Source organism: Rhopilema esculentum, chromosome 4 (assembly GCF_057945365.1).
Source record: "Rhopilema esculentum isolate cy_ngs chromosome 4, ASM5794536v1, whole genome shotgun sequence".
Lineage (NCBI taxonomy): Eukaryota > Metazoa > Cnidaria > Scyphozoa > Rhizostomeae > Rhizostomatidae > Rhopilema > Rhopilema esculentum.
Window position 1 is genome coordinate 11821763 of NC_142818.1, and position 16854 is coordinate 11838616.

The window sequence follows — 16854 nt, forward strand, 5'->3', positions numbered from 1 at the left end:
CGCGAGAGTGCTGAAAAATAGCTCTGACATTTGTTCCGAATCGTTGCAGCTTATTTTCAATAACTGCATTCAAAATGGTGTCTTTCCTGACCTATTAAAACTAGCAGATGTCACTTCCCTCCACAAATCGGAGGAGAAAACCAATAAGAAAAATTACAGACCGGTTAGTGTATTACCAACTGTTTCAAAGGTTTTTGAGAGACTTATGGATAAACAGATTATTGATTATATGCAATCTTATTTATCGTCACTTTTATGTGGTTTTCGTAAAGGGTACAATGTGCAGCACGCATTAATTCGAATGCTTGAAAAATGGAAAGCAAGCTTAGACAGGGGAGAAAATGTTGGCGCAATCCTTATGATCTCTCGAAAGCCTTTGATTGTATTAAACATGACCTCCTTATAGCAAAACTAGATGCTTACGGATTCAGCCATGAAGCACTGTGTCTTGTTAACAGCTACTTGGAAAATAGGCATCAGAGAGTTAAGATTAATGGATCATTCAGTACCTACAAACAACTGTTCCTTGGTGTTCCGCAAGGATCAGTTCTTGGTCCCCTCTTCTTTAACATCTACATAAATGACTTACTTCTCTCCTTAATGGATACGGATATCTGCAATTACGCGGATGATACAACTCTATATGCGTGCGATTAAAATCTCAATAATGTAATTGCAAGGCTAGAGAATAACTCAAGTATAACTATCCAATGGTTCGCTGATAACTTTATGAAGTTGAATACAAACAAATGTCATTTACTTATTCTTGGCAAAAGTTCTAATCAACAGGTTAAAGTTAATGTAGGAGATTCTATCATAGAAAACTCGGAAGAGGAAAAGCTACTAGGTGTTGTGATAGACAAAAAACTCAGTTTTGAGACACATATCAGTAAGTTATGTAAGAAGGCTGGTAGCAAACTCACCGCCCTCGCTCGCATATCTGGATACATGGACGCTAATAAACTTGAAATCTTAATGAGAGCATTTGTAATTAGCCAATTCGAATATTGTCCACTAGTCTGGATGTTCCACAGTAGGCACTTGAATAGTCAGATTAATAGAATACACGAAAGAGCTCTGAGAATTGCATACAAAAACTATGATTCTAGCTTTAACACTCTGCTAGAAAATGATGGCTCGGTAAATATTCATGTAAAACACCTGCGAAATCTTATGAGTGAAATGTTTAAAACAAAGGGAAATATCAACCCTCCTTTTATGAGGGAGATTTTCTGCGAGCGTCATGCTGTTTATAATTTGAGAAATAATAATGAATTTATGGTACCAAGAGTAAGAACAACCATTTATGGAACCGAAACTATCAAATATAGAGGGCAGCGTCTTTGGCTCTCTTTACCTCAGCACATAAGGAATGCTCAATCTATTAATGAGTTTAAGAAAGAAATTAAAAGCTGGAATGGCACAGACTGTACATGCAAACTATGTAGGACGTTCGTGCCACAGCTTGGTTTTTTGTAATTCTATCTTTTAAATAGCTCAGGTTTTTATAGTTTTTTAATGGATCATTTTGTATTTAAAATTTTATGTATTTAATCTCGTATGTATTTAGTTGATGTAGTAGTTTTAACAGTTGGCTTGGATTAGCTCATTTCTTTGTAAATAGCTATGTAGCGCCAACTTTAAATAAATTGATTATTATTATTATTATTATCAATACTACAGGCTTACTGCAGTTGTGAGATGCGAAACTGCCATTGATAACAGTATTTTTCAGTTATGAAGCAACATATACAGGGCAAGGTACTAGTTTTATTCTTTTTCGGATCGTTGAATTTTTGTTTTCCTAGTCCTATCTCGCATTATTGTGCTGTTTTTATCGATGTGCTTTGTTCGTGCTTATTGTTTTACATGCTATCCTCGTTTTGGCAACGCATGCGCGAAAAAACTCTCGCTGAATCCAAAATGCCTAAAGACGAGGGTAAAAAATACAGAGCGCAAAGATACAGGAAAGATTTGGAGAATGAAAGTTGGGCTCGCAACTGGTTGAATGCTTCCAGAAAAGGTTCCAGTAAAGCTCATTGTCGTTTCTGTGACAAGAATCTGGCTGCTGGAAAGTCAGAAATAATTGCCCATACAAAAACAGCACTTCACGTCAAATTGGCAAAGAACGTAAAAACGAATAAATCGCTGAACACCTTTTTCGAGGTAAAGAACGCCGATAAAATCAAAGCAGAACTTAGTACTGTCGCATTGATAGCGAGAAGAAATTTGCCGCTTAACTTCTTAGATCATCTGATGGAAACACTCAACTTTGTAGCAGACGATTCGAAGGCCAAAAAGGTGGCTGACACAATGGTGAAATGAGCCTGTAATTGCTGTGATACACTCGCTGAAAGAAAGAACTATCAGAAGTTGGTATTGGGACATATCCACTAGAAATTGTGAAGAAGGGAAAGACAATTTTTGAAATTGTCCTTTTATTTGGTAACTGATGGGAAGACTATGAGGCTGATGCCCAAATTTTGTTTCTAAAAGTTGGCCTAAATGTTAAATTTGGGCCTGTACTTAAAGATGGACTCAACAGAGATGCCAAAGATGAAAAAAATCAGGATGCACCTGCAGAGGATGGAGTCAGGGGGCCAATGGAAACTCAAACACTTGATTATATAGAGAAAGCCGCTTTTCTTCCAAATATCCCCAATTTTAACCTGTGAATTGGATACCCTGCAGGCCGATCTACAATACTGAAGGCTCCACGTTCGAGGAGCTCATTGCTACAGTATACGAGGAAGAAGTATTTTGGAAAAAAACCTGTTCAAAATACGCTTAGGGAAGGCAAGCGAAGGGCTGATAGAAATACAGACAGATTGGTTGAGTAAATTTAACATGGACTCGGACAGTCAAGCAATAGCACTGAAAGTATTCGTGATTATGCCAATGCTATTGATGGATAACATTGCCAAATAAACTATTTCTGCCGGAATAATTAAACCGAGCAATGTTCCCGTACGATAAATTCAGTTCAAGATCAACAAGAGGAAAACAAACTGGTTATAATTCCAAGGTTCTCTCAATCGGTGGTATTTGTAAACAATGAATCTTCAATCTAGATTCCAACATAACCGATTACTAAACAATATCCATATATTCGCGAAACATAATCAACTTTTATTCTATACACGCGTTCGTGTTCCAATCGATCAACAAAACCATCTGCATTCAAGCAATCCAACAATCAAAGTCCTATCAATCAAAAGTCCCATCAACGAAAGTCCCCCAACCTCGAATAAATCCCTTCATATACATCACGGAAATAAACTAAACAATGCTCATTATTTACAATATGTCCTCCGCAGAGTCTTCATGTTTTCTAACAGCTATTATTGCAGAAGCCTGTTGGATCAACAAAGGCCAATGATCACTCCATCATCCTTGGCCAATGACCACTCCATCATCCTTGGCCAATGACCACTCCATCATCCTTGGCCAATGATCACTCCATCATCCTTGGCCAATGATCACTCCATCATCCTTGGCCAATGATCAATCCATCATCCTTGGCCAATGATCACTCCATCATCCTTGGCCAATGACCACTCCATCATCCTTGGCCAATGACCACTCCATCATCCTTGGCCAATGATCACTCCATCATCCTTGGCCAATGATCACTCCATCATCCTTGGCCAATGATCAATCCATCATTCTTGGCCAATGATTACTCCATCATCCTTGGCCAATAACCACTCCATCATCCTTGGCCAATGATCACTCCATCATCCTTGGCCAATGATCACTCCATCATCCTTGGCCAATGATCACTCCATCATCCTTGGCCAATGACCACTCCATCATCCTTGGCCAATGAGCACTCCATCATCCTTGGCCAATGATCACTCCATCATCCTTGGCCAATGATCACTCCATCATCCTTGGCCAATGATCACTCCATCATCCTTGGCCAATGATCACTCCATCATCCTTGGCCAATGACCACTCCATCATCCTTGGCCAATGATCAATCCATCATCCTTGGCCAATGATCACTCCATCATCCTTGGCCAATGACCACTCCATCATCCTTGGCCAATGTTCACTCCATCATACTTGGCCAATGATCACTCCATCATCCTTGGCCAATGATCACTCCATCATCCTTGGCCAATGATCACTCCATCATCCTTGGCCAATGACCACTCCATCATCCTTGGCCAATGATCACTCCATCATCCTTGGCCAATGATCACTCCATCATCCTTGGCCAATGATCACTCCATCATCCTTGGCCAATGATCACTCCATCATCCTTGGCCAATGATCACTCCATCATCCTTGGCCAATGATCACTCCATCATCCTTGGCCAATGATCACTCCATCATCCTTGGCCAATGATCACTCCATCATCCTTGGCCAATGACCACTCCATCATCCTTGGCCAATGACCACTCCATCATCCTTGGCCAATGATCAATCCATCATCCTTGGCCAATGATCACTCCATCATCCTTGGCCAATGACCACTCCATCATCCTTGGCCAATGATCACTCCATCATCCTTGGCCAATGATCACTCCATCATCCTTGGCCAATGATCACTCCATCATCCTTGGCCAATGACCACTCCATCATCCTTGGCCAATGAGCACTCCATCATCCTTGGCCAATGATCACTCCATCATCCTTGGCCAATGATCACTCCATCATCCTTGGCCAATGATCACTCCATCATCCTTGGCCAATGATCACTCCATCATCCTTGGCACACGTACTGACATCACACGTACTGAAATGCTGAAGGGTGGAGGTTTACAACAGCTGACAGAGAAATGCCGTAGGATCCAGGAAAGTTTGAAGCAGAAAAAAAACAAGGGAGATTTCAGCAAAATGTTCTCAAAGCTGATGATAGAAAAAAAGTAAATGCAATTCGACCTCTTAATGATGTGCAATTGGATAGAGAAGTCATAAATGTTCTTAAAGAGAAAGATCCTCGTCCAGCTGAGATAAATGAAGATTCTCTTTTAAATGGCCCAAAAGTAAATATGAGTAACCTTGTCTTCAATATTGATGAGCAAAAAAATTAGGACTCAAGTTTAGACAGCGCTTTAGGGCGCAGCGAATTCAATTATTGACCATAAAATATTGCGAGTGTCAATTTAATGCGCTCTTAATTCGCTGACTAAATCCGAGAGCGAAGCAAATAATTGAATTCGCTCATAATGCGCTCACTTGGGCGCATTATCAGTGCGTTATGAATCAAAATATGCATCAGTTCAATTCGCTTCGCTGTCTAAAAGCAAACATTAATTGAAGCGCTCTACGGGCGCATTTTGAGCGCATCTAATTGAATTTAATTCGCTGCGCCCATAATGCGCTGTCTACACTACGCCTAAATTGAGACTTTATTCGTCTTTGTCATCATGCGATGCCTCCATCGCCAACATCAAGCTACAGCATTAAACAGAGACCGCCGAACCCCTTCCGTAGGTAAAAATAGGCTTTTTTCAAAATCCGTGGAGGATTGTGGGTAGAAAATTGAGTTGCTGCGTAGGTTGTGCGTAGGTAGAAATTTTTAAGGTTGTAGATTGAAATGTTATATTGTGCGTGGTAGCACTGAAAATATCTTTAAGTGAGGGTAGAGCAAATCGTTCACATAGACCTAAAGAGTTTGATCATAGCAGAGAAAAACCTGTCTGGAATTTCTATTTATTTATGTATTTCGTTGTTTTCAGGCTCGCTTTACTTCCAAAGGTAAGAAAAAGATCGAGAGTTTTATGTTCACGTAGATCAGACAATCGATGTAAACAACACAACCTTATTTGAACTGACTTCCTACACTAGAGCCATGTTAAGGCAACTTAATCAGCTAAAAACAACAGAAAACATACCTTCAACTCAATTATTCAAATATTTAAAGAGAAAAGCTTCAAATTTTGATCTTCCCGTTTAACAACATATATTAGTAAGCTCCGAAGAAACCCCTAATTGAAGAATCAGCGAAAAAACATCCCTAAATTATATTCGTAAAACTCCTCAGAAATTGATAAAACTTGTTCTAGTTGCTAAAATTACTATTCTCGATATATTTCCGAGATCTCGTTATGTTCCCTGGCTTTGGTTGTAAAGGATGGCCAGGGATTTTGTAGGGATAACTCGTTAGAATACGCATGCGTACCTGCCCCTCGACGTTGATTGGCTCGAACCAATTATTAAGCCTTTTATCTCAAACAATAGGAGTGAGATCTCATTTCCCCAACAATTATTGAGATAGATGTAGATGCGTTTGTGTACAAAGATCTCGATATAATTGCTTATCAGACCACGGAGTGCTGCTGCTGCTGAGAAATAAACGATACGTAGGTCAAGCTCCATCTGATGGTTTAAAAAACAGACATGAATAACTGTGTAACAGAATTCAACTCCTTCAAGGCTCTTGTTCACAAAGAGGTTCTCCTCCTTGCCGGCTCATATTTCAAGGACAAGACTAGAAGGCAGTACGAACAGCTTTCACTTGTGCAATAAAAACAATACTTGCTTTTGAAAGAGGAAGTTCCGCCACAAGAAACTTGGCCCAGGAGCAGCCAAATACTTCGAATCCGACCTAAAATACATTCGATATGGACTCGAAATCCATAGAATTTTCTTTATGTACTTGGAATTATATTCCTAAAGCATTTTTGAATTTTCTCAATGAAAATTTCCAGGTCATAACGACAAATCAATGATTTTGCTGCACAATGAGTAAATAGTTTTCTAGAACAACCTTTTTAATTGCCTTGCAATTGTTGAGGCCTTTTCTCATGTGCTCTTTACTAAAGTCGTTTGCAACTGGTTTATGCAAAACCCGTTAAAACCTTGAATCAAGTAAACCTGTCTTAAAAAAGCAATAGAGGTATTTGTCAGTTGGGGACTGCATCCTATCTTTTTAGCCATCATGTACTTGCAGCACGATTCATGCTTTTATTGTGTTTTGCAACTGATTTTGGAAAAAAATTCTTCAAAGCCTGGGATCAAGTACCCCCGTCTTATCATAGCTAAAGAGGTACTTGCCAGTTGGAGGCAGTAACCTATACTTTTCAAGGTATCAAATAATGTTCTTGTACTAAGTTCCATGCTGTAAATGTGTTTTGCAACTGATATATGAAAAAATCTCTACAAAGTCCTTGAATCGATTACCCCTGTCTAAAAATGACTAAAGGGGTAATTTGTGAGTTTGGAACTACATCTTATAATTTTCAGCCTATCAAACTATGTTGTTTTCCCAGGTTTTATACTTTTAGCATGTTTTGCGGCTGATTCATTGAAAAGCCTCTTCAAAGTCCTCAATATAAAGTACCCCAGGCTAAATATAGCTCGAGGGGGCATTTGCCAGTTAGGATCTGCATCCTATCTTTTTCAGCGTAACAAATCATGTACTTTCAACACATTTCATATTTTTATCTTACTTTGAAACAGATTTATGGAAAAACTCCTTCAAAGTCCTTGAATGCAGGGCCTCTTTTTATAAACAGCTGTTGCTTATAATTTTTTGGAATTCAAATTGTTTAATTTTAATAAATAAATCACAAGCGTATGTAATAAGGCACTGGGCTCGATAGCCTTTTAGGTTCATCTCAGTGTCCTAGGCAACATTTATGGACATTCACTTTATAATCCATAATCCATATTCTTCTCTATGTTTGTGACAATAAGTAAATAGATTTATGATATACACGCTGTAAGATTCTTGCTTAAAGAAATGAAATTTGAATTTAATGAAATTGAATTTGAAATTGGAAACTCAATTTATAAGGTGTGCATATACAGAGCTGCTATATCAGGAACCGCGAAGCGCTGAAAGTGGGGGGCCAAAAAAGTGGGAGGGACTAAAATCGCATAAAAAGAGGCTTTAATGGTAGTTTATTGCTTTATATTTGGCTTTTTTGAAAAAGTGTGTCAGAGGGGCTGGGTGGCTTTGATAGCCAAAACCTACCCAGAGACAAAAAGGGAGGGGGCAAGGGTGATAAAATTCCTTAGGACCTCGTGGTGTAAGCAATATCATCAAGTAAATAAGTCGGTTAAAACAATTTATTTTATCAATTGTTACAGATGTATGACTAAAAATTGCTAACCTGTTTTAAACGAGAGATACCAGCTGCAAGTAATGCATTCAAATCATTTTGTAATGTAAAATTTTGTATGTGCCCTTAAAAATAATGGATAAACCTCTTTGTGCCCATGAAAATACCTATCATTAATTTATTTATTAACTCTTCATTTACAATGTTGGCATGAAAAGGACAGAGCCTACATTGGCATTCGCACTCATTTCCTTCCCAAGCTTTGATTTTGGTCCTAAATTCAATCAAATTAGTCGAATGTCTAATTGAGACTGGGAGTGTACACCATAACTGTGCACCCCTATATCGAACAGTTTCCGAGCCATATATGACTGATCTCACTCTTGGTAAGTCAAAATCGCGATCATTTCTGAGGTCTTAGTGGTTATTTTGTGGGCAGAATATTTCTTTCATAAAAGGAGGATTTAAGCCATGCTTTGTTTCAAACATTTCTATCATTAATGCCTGTAAGTTTTTCTGATGAACAGATACACCGTTATCACATCTTAGGTGATCTTCACAGTTACATTTCTGATCTCTATACGTTATCCAAGGGCTCGCTCGTGTCGTGCAGTTTGTTGATTTTAGAATTTAGTTTCCTACTATGGAACATCCATGCCAAAGGGCATATTGAAACTGGCTATTGATGAATGATGTCATCAGTATCCTTAATTCATTTTGGTCCATATAGTGTGCAATACGTGACAGAGCAGATAGCTTGTTGCTAACCTTTTGACATAGATAACTTATATGTTGCTCAAATGAAATTTTGCTGTCTAAGGTAACTCCTAACAATTTTTCTTTAATACTATTAGTAATAGAACAACAGCCAATTTTGACCGAAACAGAGTCATCACTCACATTTCCAAATGTTAATAGATGATATTTGTCTTTATTGACCTTCATAATAATTATTAGAGAACCATTTGATTGCATGGGCGGAATCTAGTCCTAATCTAGCAACAGCATTATCAGTATCAATATCACAAGCAAATAAAGTTCTATCGTCGGCATAATTGCATACATCTGTATTATTTCAAGGGCCTCTCCAGCCAAGAAAAAATTTGTTTTTATTAACTAAGAAGTTACCATCTGGTGCATGTATTATGGCAAAGTCGTTGTTTTTGCAAAATTTCAATTTGTTTAGAAGTTATAGGGGCTTCAAAGGTGCACCTTTCCGAGAAAAAAACGACAAAAGCCGAATCAGTTTGGTGACATTCTGACGTCACAATGTGCGGCTCTCGTTCGCCATGAATTCCGAGATGCACAGTGACGTCAAAATTGCGTCACAATGTCACAAAACCGAAAAATTTTTGCGGTTAATTCAATTCAATTATCGAAATGCAAGAGCCTATATCTCACAAATTGTAAAAAATATCGAAAAACAAATAACGAATTCGTGATCAGCAGGCTCAACTCCTTTAGATTAGCCAATAAAATGCAAGTGCAAAATTTGGCTGGAGAGGCCCTTTAAAGCTGAACTGACACGCAAAATTAACTTGACCTCAAATGAAAGCATATCGAGCATAAATACCTGATAGATTATAATTTTTTAAATATTCAACACAGTTTTTGGGTTATTGAGCGTCAAAGTTAGCCACCGAACATTTTCCGAGCACGGACGAATTCGCCGAGCCTTCCGCCTAATCGTGACGTCGATCAAAATAATTTTTCAAGATGGCTTAACTCGCAGAGAAGAGAATATTGCTTTTGAAAAATATGATTTCAAAGTGTCGTAATTTTATTCTTTTTGAAAGTAGGACAACAGGTGCCTATTAGAGAAATATTTATAAAAAAGGCTTGAATATGAAATGCATACCTTGATGGTGATGTGGATTCAACTTTTGATTATTCATACTGCTGCACCTTGCAAACAGAGCAGAAGCCCACACTCCTGCATGGAATCCAGCCTTGAGTTTCTTCATCTAATTCCTCCAGACAGTATACTGTACAATTTGGGACCCCGCAAGTTATGCAGATATATTATTTTGTACATAGTGAGTCTGGTACCCAGGGTAGTCTGCTTCATACAAGATTCGCAATCGTCTATAGGTCGTGAATTTGACGCCATGATTGCAAATGAAGCTGCTAAACTTTCATACATTCATTCTAAAAGGCATTGGTTTGGGAAAGTTAACGTTGGCGCCCTTTTCTTTATGTCATCCACGCTTGCCTAGCCTCGTTTTAACTTTCAAAATTATTGAAAATTAATTATGCATTAGGGTGGGCACATGAAAAGCACGACGTCTATCTTGATGTCGCGCTTCTGCCGTTCGGCACAACAAGAAGTTAAACGTCGAGCTTTCCATGTACTTAATTTAGCAATTTGGTTCGGCACATGAAAAGCACGACGTATAACCCGAGCCTAAGTCCCCCCTTATCGAACAAAAATTTTAAATAAGCCCCCCTCTCTATTCCCCCCCTCTTTAGCCTTGGTTGTCAACATTAAAAACATGCGCATTTAGTGGGTTTCTTGACGGGTATAATGATGATTAGATCGTGTGCATTTAAATACGGCCTACGTAAAGACTTCCTTATGCGACTTAGTAGTCTGTCGAAATTTGAAGATGTCCAAGGATTATCAATTTATCCTGGTGATGTTGATGAAAATGAGGACCTTATAATTGATTAACTAAACTTTCGAAGCTGCTAGTGAAGATTTTTGAGAACCTTTGTTTGACATTTTCATGATGAAAATGAACAAAGGCATTTTTAAAACATATTTGGTTCGAATTTTTAATAAGCCCCCTCTCTTTTAAGCTCCCCCCTTTTTAGGACTGAAAAAAATAAGCCCCTTGGGTTCTTAATAAAGCTTTTACGGTATATTAATAAGTGTGATCATTTTTGCGAATATAAAAAGGGCCCTGTACAAATACAAAAGAAAACGATCAGTTATCGTAACATTTTTGGAGACCAAGTCAATAACTTCTTAAAACTAAAAAAGATATGGAAAATCCTATCTTCGCGACGAAAAGTTTCTTGATCATGTCCTGGTTTGGGTATTACATTGTTATCAAGCACGCAAACGTATATCAACCCAATTAACTCCCAAATGTTCTAAGTACGAGTTTTCTAAATTTGACAACACACGTTGTTTTTTAAAAAATAAATTTCGATGTTGAGTACTCCACTTCAGTGGCGTGCTGGCAGGTGGGGGGGAAGGGGGTGATTGCCCCCTTGCCGACCAAATATCAGGGGTGACGAAATTAATTTTCACCCCAAAGGGGCGTCGAAGGCGCCCTAGCCAGATAGCTAGCTAACGAGGACAATTTACATAAAAGAAATATATAGTACTAAAAGAGGACACTGTATAACAATCCACGATAAACCTTGCAAACAGCAATAATCAAATATCATCTCAAGATCTCACACTAAATCCAAATGATTTTGCACAACATCGATACCAGGGGCGTACAAAGGTAGAATTTGCGGGCAGGGAGGTAGTGGTAGAGAGGGGCTCAGGGGGGCGCAGCATGGTTACATACTCCGATAACTTTGGTTCCAAGTCTTTTATCAAATCCGCCAAAAGCAATACATTTTTTCACATAATGGTACAATTTTTCAACTTCATGCCATGTGTTGGAATTCCTAAGGAACTTCTTGTATTTGATTAAAAAGCGCTAGGTAGGGGTAGAACATATTTCCTAAGGAAAATTAACTTGGTACAAAATACTGAAACGAGGCAAAAGGGGCATGGTCTCACATACCACGCCCATGACCCTCCTTCACTGCAGTAGGGCCCGCTTTGTTAAAATTTTACGACTACATCCATGGTTACGGGGTGTTTTTGAGAAACCCGCCGATAATTCTGCGCTCGGCGGTAATATTACGTTTTGAACTTTTGAAGATAGAAATCAGAGGACTCAGATCTGTTAACCGGATTATATTTCTGGCCTATGGCCAATGGCTTAAAACCTGCAAAGCCTCACTTTCACGGGCCAAACATACGGATAATAAGAGGACAATTGAATTTTGAAGATGAGGCTTTTTAGGTTACCGGTCATGAACTATGTGCAAACACGGCTGAATCGTTCGATTTCTATTTTGCTCTTTTATGAAAAACCTGTAATTTTTAATTCAGTCATTATCAAATTACTGACCAACTTGTGCCTAAAACATAAGAAGATCGGACCGAGCTAGATTGCAGTTATCTAAAACTCTTCGTGGAGCAACTATTCACCAACAATCAAAAATTTTGGATCGACTCTAATTTTTTTTAGGTGTTTGCCCCCCCCCCCCCCAAACACACAGTCTGTAGTAGGACTTTATATCACGTGATATTATGTGAACCTCACTTTCACTATATATAACCTTTAGTATACTTCTGTCATGTTCTTTATTCTAAAATGTACTCAAAGTAATAGGCACTTTTACAACACACACACCCCAACCACACACACACCAAATGTGCGCCCCTGTTCAGTTGCTTAGTGATTAAAGGAAATCAGCTATATGATTAAAGGTTATGCACTTGCGACTATATATTCGTTTAGTAATGGCCTCAGAAAAGCCGATATTGCTTACCTACACATTCCGCTATTGACTTTGCACCAGTTGAATTTGTTGATTGGCCAGACGGGCATTTGACACATTTGGTCGACTTTTCAGACGATTGGTACTCGCCAACTGGACACGGGCGACAAACGGGACCAAAGCCATCGCTAGAAAATGTGCCAACTTTACAGTATTCTGTGAAAATAAAGGTAACGATTATTGAAAGTAAAAGTTTCACTCAGCTTAGGTACATTGTATATCGAGAATATCGTAAAATTAATCATCTATATGAATAATTGTCTGTTTCCATTAACTAATGTTCAATTAACTTCTTGAAAAACCCAAAAAGAACATTTTTCGTACAAAAATACCAGTCTCTAAGATAAAGAACCCTTCTCCGTATTTCCAACTATGGAGCTCACCCCATGAAACAATGTTCTTCACTCAGAGTGGCATTTCAACACCTTGGTATTGCCGTCAATTGAATTGCTAAAGATTCGTCGACAAGCAAATTTGAGCAGAGGTATGTTAGAATCAACAAAATATAGAGTTATTTATACCCTGCCATGTGGGACAAGAGTCTATTATGCAAAATGTATGATGTAATTGTAAATATATTGTTTAAAAATCTGTTGTACAATTCATATCGACGGTATTTCTCCTAACTTAAAGCGTGCTTACTTGACATTCATAAATTTTGGTCGGAAGTTTCAGATATTCAGGGTCCAAATTTGTTTTCAAATGTATAAGGCCTAAGCGCGAACGGTATGTGCATTGACATTTCCGCCAAGTGTGAGCAGCAGAGGCAAAAGACTGCCCTAAGCAATACAAGCGAATATTAGTTATATCATCCTAAGTTGACTTTCAACAGTTTCTGGTTGACCTTCCTGGACAACTATCTCAGGCTCGACGACAAGCTTTCAGTAGTAATTTAAATCTGCTCAAATTTTTGATAGACATTCGCAAGATTTTTTACATGTTATAAGCGTTTTTAATGTTAATGTGATTGAGAAACACCTGAAAATTTGTGCGTGAATCGAAGGGAGCTTTTTGTAGACTACACAATATTTGTAAACTATGCAATTTGGTTGAAAGTAACATCACTACTGATGAAAGCTGCATATCAGTAAAGACGGCATACCCTGTTGGGTACCCTGAAGAACATAATGAAAGTCGCTGCGCATATTGTTCGCGCATAGACCTTATACATTTGCAAAAAAAATCAGATCTTATATATTTGCAAATCAATTCACACCTTATATATTTGAAATTTCCGATAACAATTTATAAATGCCAAGTGGACACGCTTTGTTGTAAACGCCGTTATGTTATAGATGAATTTATCTTATATCACTTGTTATTTTGCGTAAAACTCCCGATTTTAATAATGCTACGAAGAAAATTACACACACAAAAATGCCATTGATGACTTACTGGACAACAAAAATAGACAGGGAAGTTTGCATAACCATCTAGCAACCTACCTAACCCAAGTTTTTAAACTTTAAATCATAAGAGTAAGACCACTGATCATTTTAAGCCTTAGGAACATTCTGGCAAATGACCGGAAGTTGCGTTTCCGAAAACATAAGAAATACGCGGTTAACAAAATTTTAGAATTTCGAATTTTTTTCAAATTTGATGATATCATCAGGAAGAGCTTTCAAAACTGAGCAAAAGTTATGGAAAGAGCAATGTGATCTGACCTATAAGCAAAATTTAATGGCAGTAGAAACTTTTCGCTTTGTCAAACAACTTGCTTTCTGGAGTTTCATGATAATTCAGACGCAGAACAGTTGTTATGAACACTGAAGAAGGAGTTTGCATTCTGAGTCCAAAGGTCAAAACTCCCTCAAGAGACACGCTTATGAGAAGTACGAGTAAGTAACTGCACTGAGAGACAAGTCCCAAAATTTTGTAAACAAGAAACCCTCATGAGACTTGCGTTTAGTAAAATAGTAGTTTTTGTCATTTCCTGAGACAAAAGCGTCTGTTCTAAAAATAGCTGGACTTTGGACTTGTTGTTGGATATAAATAAAAGCGTAGATTTGTATGTTGTTGTTCATTATTGTTGAGTTAGGAAGACATACTTGAGGTAAATGAATCAGAGCTAGAAGCTTCTCTTTTGTTGATATGGACGAGACCTCTGATCAAATAACTGGTGCCGTGACCCGGAAATTCAAGCTAGACAGACAGAGGGATGTAAACCTACTGTCAGCAGAATGGGAAACAACCAAGACAGCGAAGATTTTAGCCAAGAAAGCAAGCCGAAGCAGGATAAAACAACATGTTCCGCCTAGTATTGAAAACAAAAGTCGTCCCCAAAGAGAAGAGCCTCCTCGGTCTTGCAGATCTAAAATTATAACTAAAACCTGCGATTCTGCTATCGGTCAGCATTTACTGGAAAACCAAGATTGTGCAAAAAATATAATGGCGACATATTTCGGATTATTGGTAAAGCCCGATCGTCGTTCCACCTGTTTTGGAATCTATCTACATAAGCACGAAAAAACCGCTACATACGTTGATGTATTCAACAGATCATTAAAAAATCTAAAGATTACAGACAACAGGATTTCGAAGATAATTAATAGAGAGAGCGGGAAAATAACCGACCCGAGCGAGGCTCGAACTCACGACCCCTGACTTTGTACGTCAAGTGCTCTACCGCTGAGCTATCGGGTCGTGCTTTCAGAATCATGAAAAGTACACAAATTAATGCCTTGATACTAATTTTCATCAGTGCACCTACTTTAGTTGCAAATCCGTGGCAGATTAAACATTTTTCTACTTGACTAGCTTTAAAAACGCCCCTATATAACCCCTTGATTGACAAAAAAATTTTAATTTTTTTGTATGAACATGTGACTGTCAGGTTAAAACTAAAAGTCAGGAGGTCTGAGGGGAATTGCTTTGAAACTCGTGAAGTTATGAAAGAAAAACCAACTGGCACTTTGTGCCCAACCCCTTGTCTGGCTATGGTTAAGGAAATTAACGAGAGTAGGAGACACTGTACATTTCAAGACATCGTAGAATCCATGAGTGGGGAACACTATCAAAGGCATTTTTGTAATCAATCCATACAGTACTTAAGTTTTGCGTTTTCCAATATCATTATATTTATAAGAAGTTGGTCCTTGCAGCCGTAGGATCCTTTTCTCATCCTATTTGTTCAATGGTAAAGATGTTTTGTTCCTCCATCTGTGCATATGTTCTTTCAGACAGAATTGATGTTAGCAGTTTGTAAGATGTTAGCAAGCAGGTATTGATGACAAAAACAGACAACAATAAAAGACTCTGGATGAATATTGCAAGATTTATAAGGGAAATTTTTAGGTACCAAAAACAATGCAGGTCACCTCCTGTAAAGCAGACTAAGTTCTTTGATGTAGTTTTTGCTTCTCTTCCCTTGTTTGTTTTGGCTGAATTTACATGAAATTTAATAGCTGTCGCTTAATCATGTTCGTACTGTTACTTGTTGTTGCTGTTAATTAATTAATTAATTTTCTTTTTTTTCCGTAAAAAGCTCTAATTTGTCATTTAGACGTAAAGAGCTTATTTAAAGGCATTGAGACATGGTAAATAGGCTTTCTCTATAGGGGGTCATTTGGTTTCGGTGTGATCGCTGCTGTTTCATGTGATATTGGCATTCATTGTTGACAACTTGCTATTGATGGAAACTGTTATGTTAATCAGTACGAGGTGAGTTCATGTGACCAGTTCAAGGTCAACCAATAGCATCGCAGTCATGGAAATCATGACTCATCGGATTTTGGCACTTAGGATATACCCAGTCTATTTATCATGACTCAATGCCTTTAAGTATTAAATTGTACTGTAGTTAATTTAATTGATGATGATGATGATGATGATGATGATGCAAGTTGTGATTCGTAAGCAGAACCATTTAGCTGTTAAGCTTGCTCTATTATCAACTTATTGAAATTTGAAGCTAATCTGAAGTGTGTACAGTGTAAGTTGGCTAGCCAAAAAATAGGAACTTGGTTTATTCCTGGGGATTTCCACTAGTGAGACTTTCTTTGTGCCATTCCAATCTCGTCAGTATTGACATTTTCCCATTGCTGTGTCCGTATATTGCCAGTGTTGCTTTCTAGATCTCTTAGAAATTCAGAATCCTCATTATGTCCTTTTTCATTACCCCAAATTTTGTTCCAAAACTCACGAACCTGGCTTTCTGACGGTATTTCATCTACAGTGTTTTCTGTCTTCCCAACTTCTCGATAAAACTTTCTGCCCTTCATCCAAATGAACGATTCACTATTCCTTCTTGGATACCTTCTT

General features: G+C 38.1%; 1 protein-coding gene and 1 non-coding gene across 2 annotated transcripts in view; both read right to left on the reverse strand.

Moving 5' to 3' along the window:
• LOC135690972 (uncharacterized) overlaps positions 1-16854 on the reverse strand; it is a 111125-nt gene that overhangs the window by 30081 nt on the left and 64190 nt on the right. Inside the window, exon 26 of the mRNA XM_089116005.1 lies at positions 12583-12747. Within this exon, the coding sequence (XP_088972131.1) occupies positions 12583-12747 (165 nt within the window). The remainder of the gene's footprint in view (positions 1-12582; positions 12748-16854) is intronic.
• Trnac-aca (transfer RNA cysteine (anticodon ACA)) lies at positions 15165-15237 on the reverse strand. Its single transcript has one exon. It is a non-coding gene; the product is annotated as a tRNA-Cys (tRNA).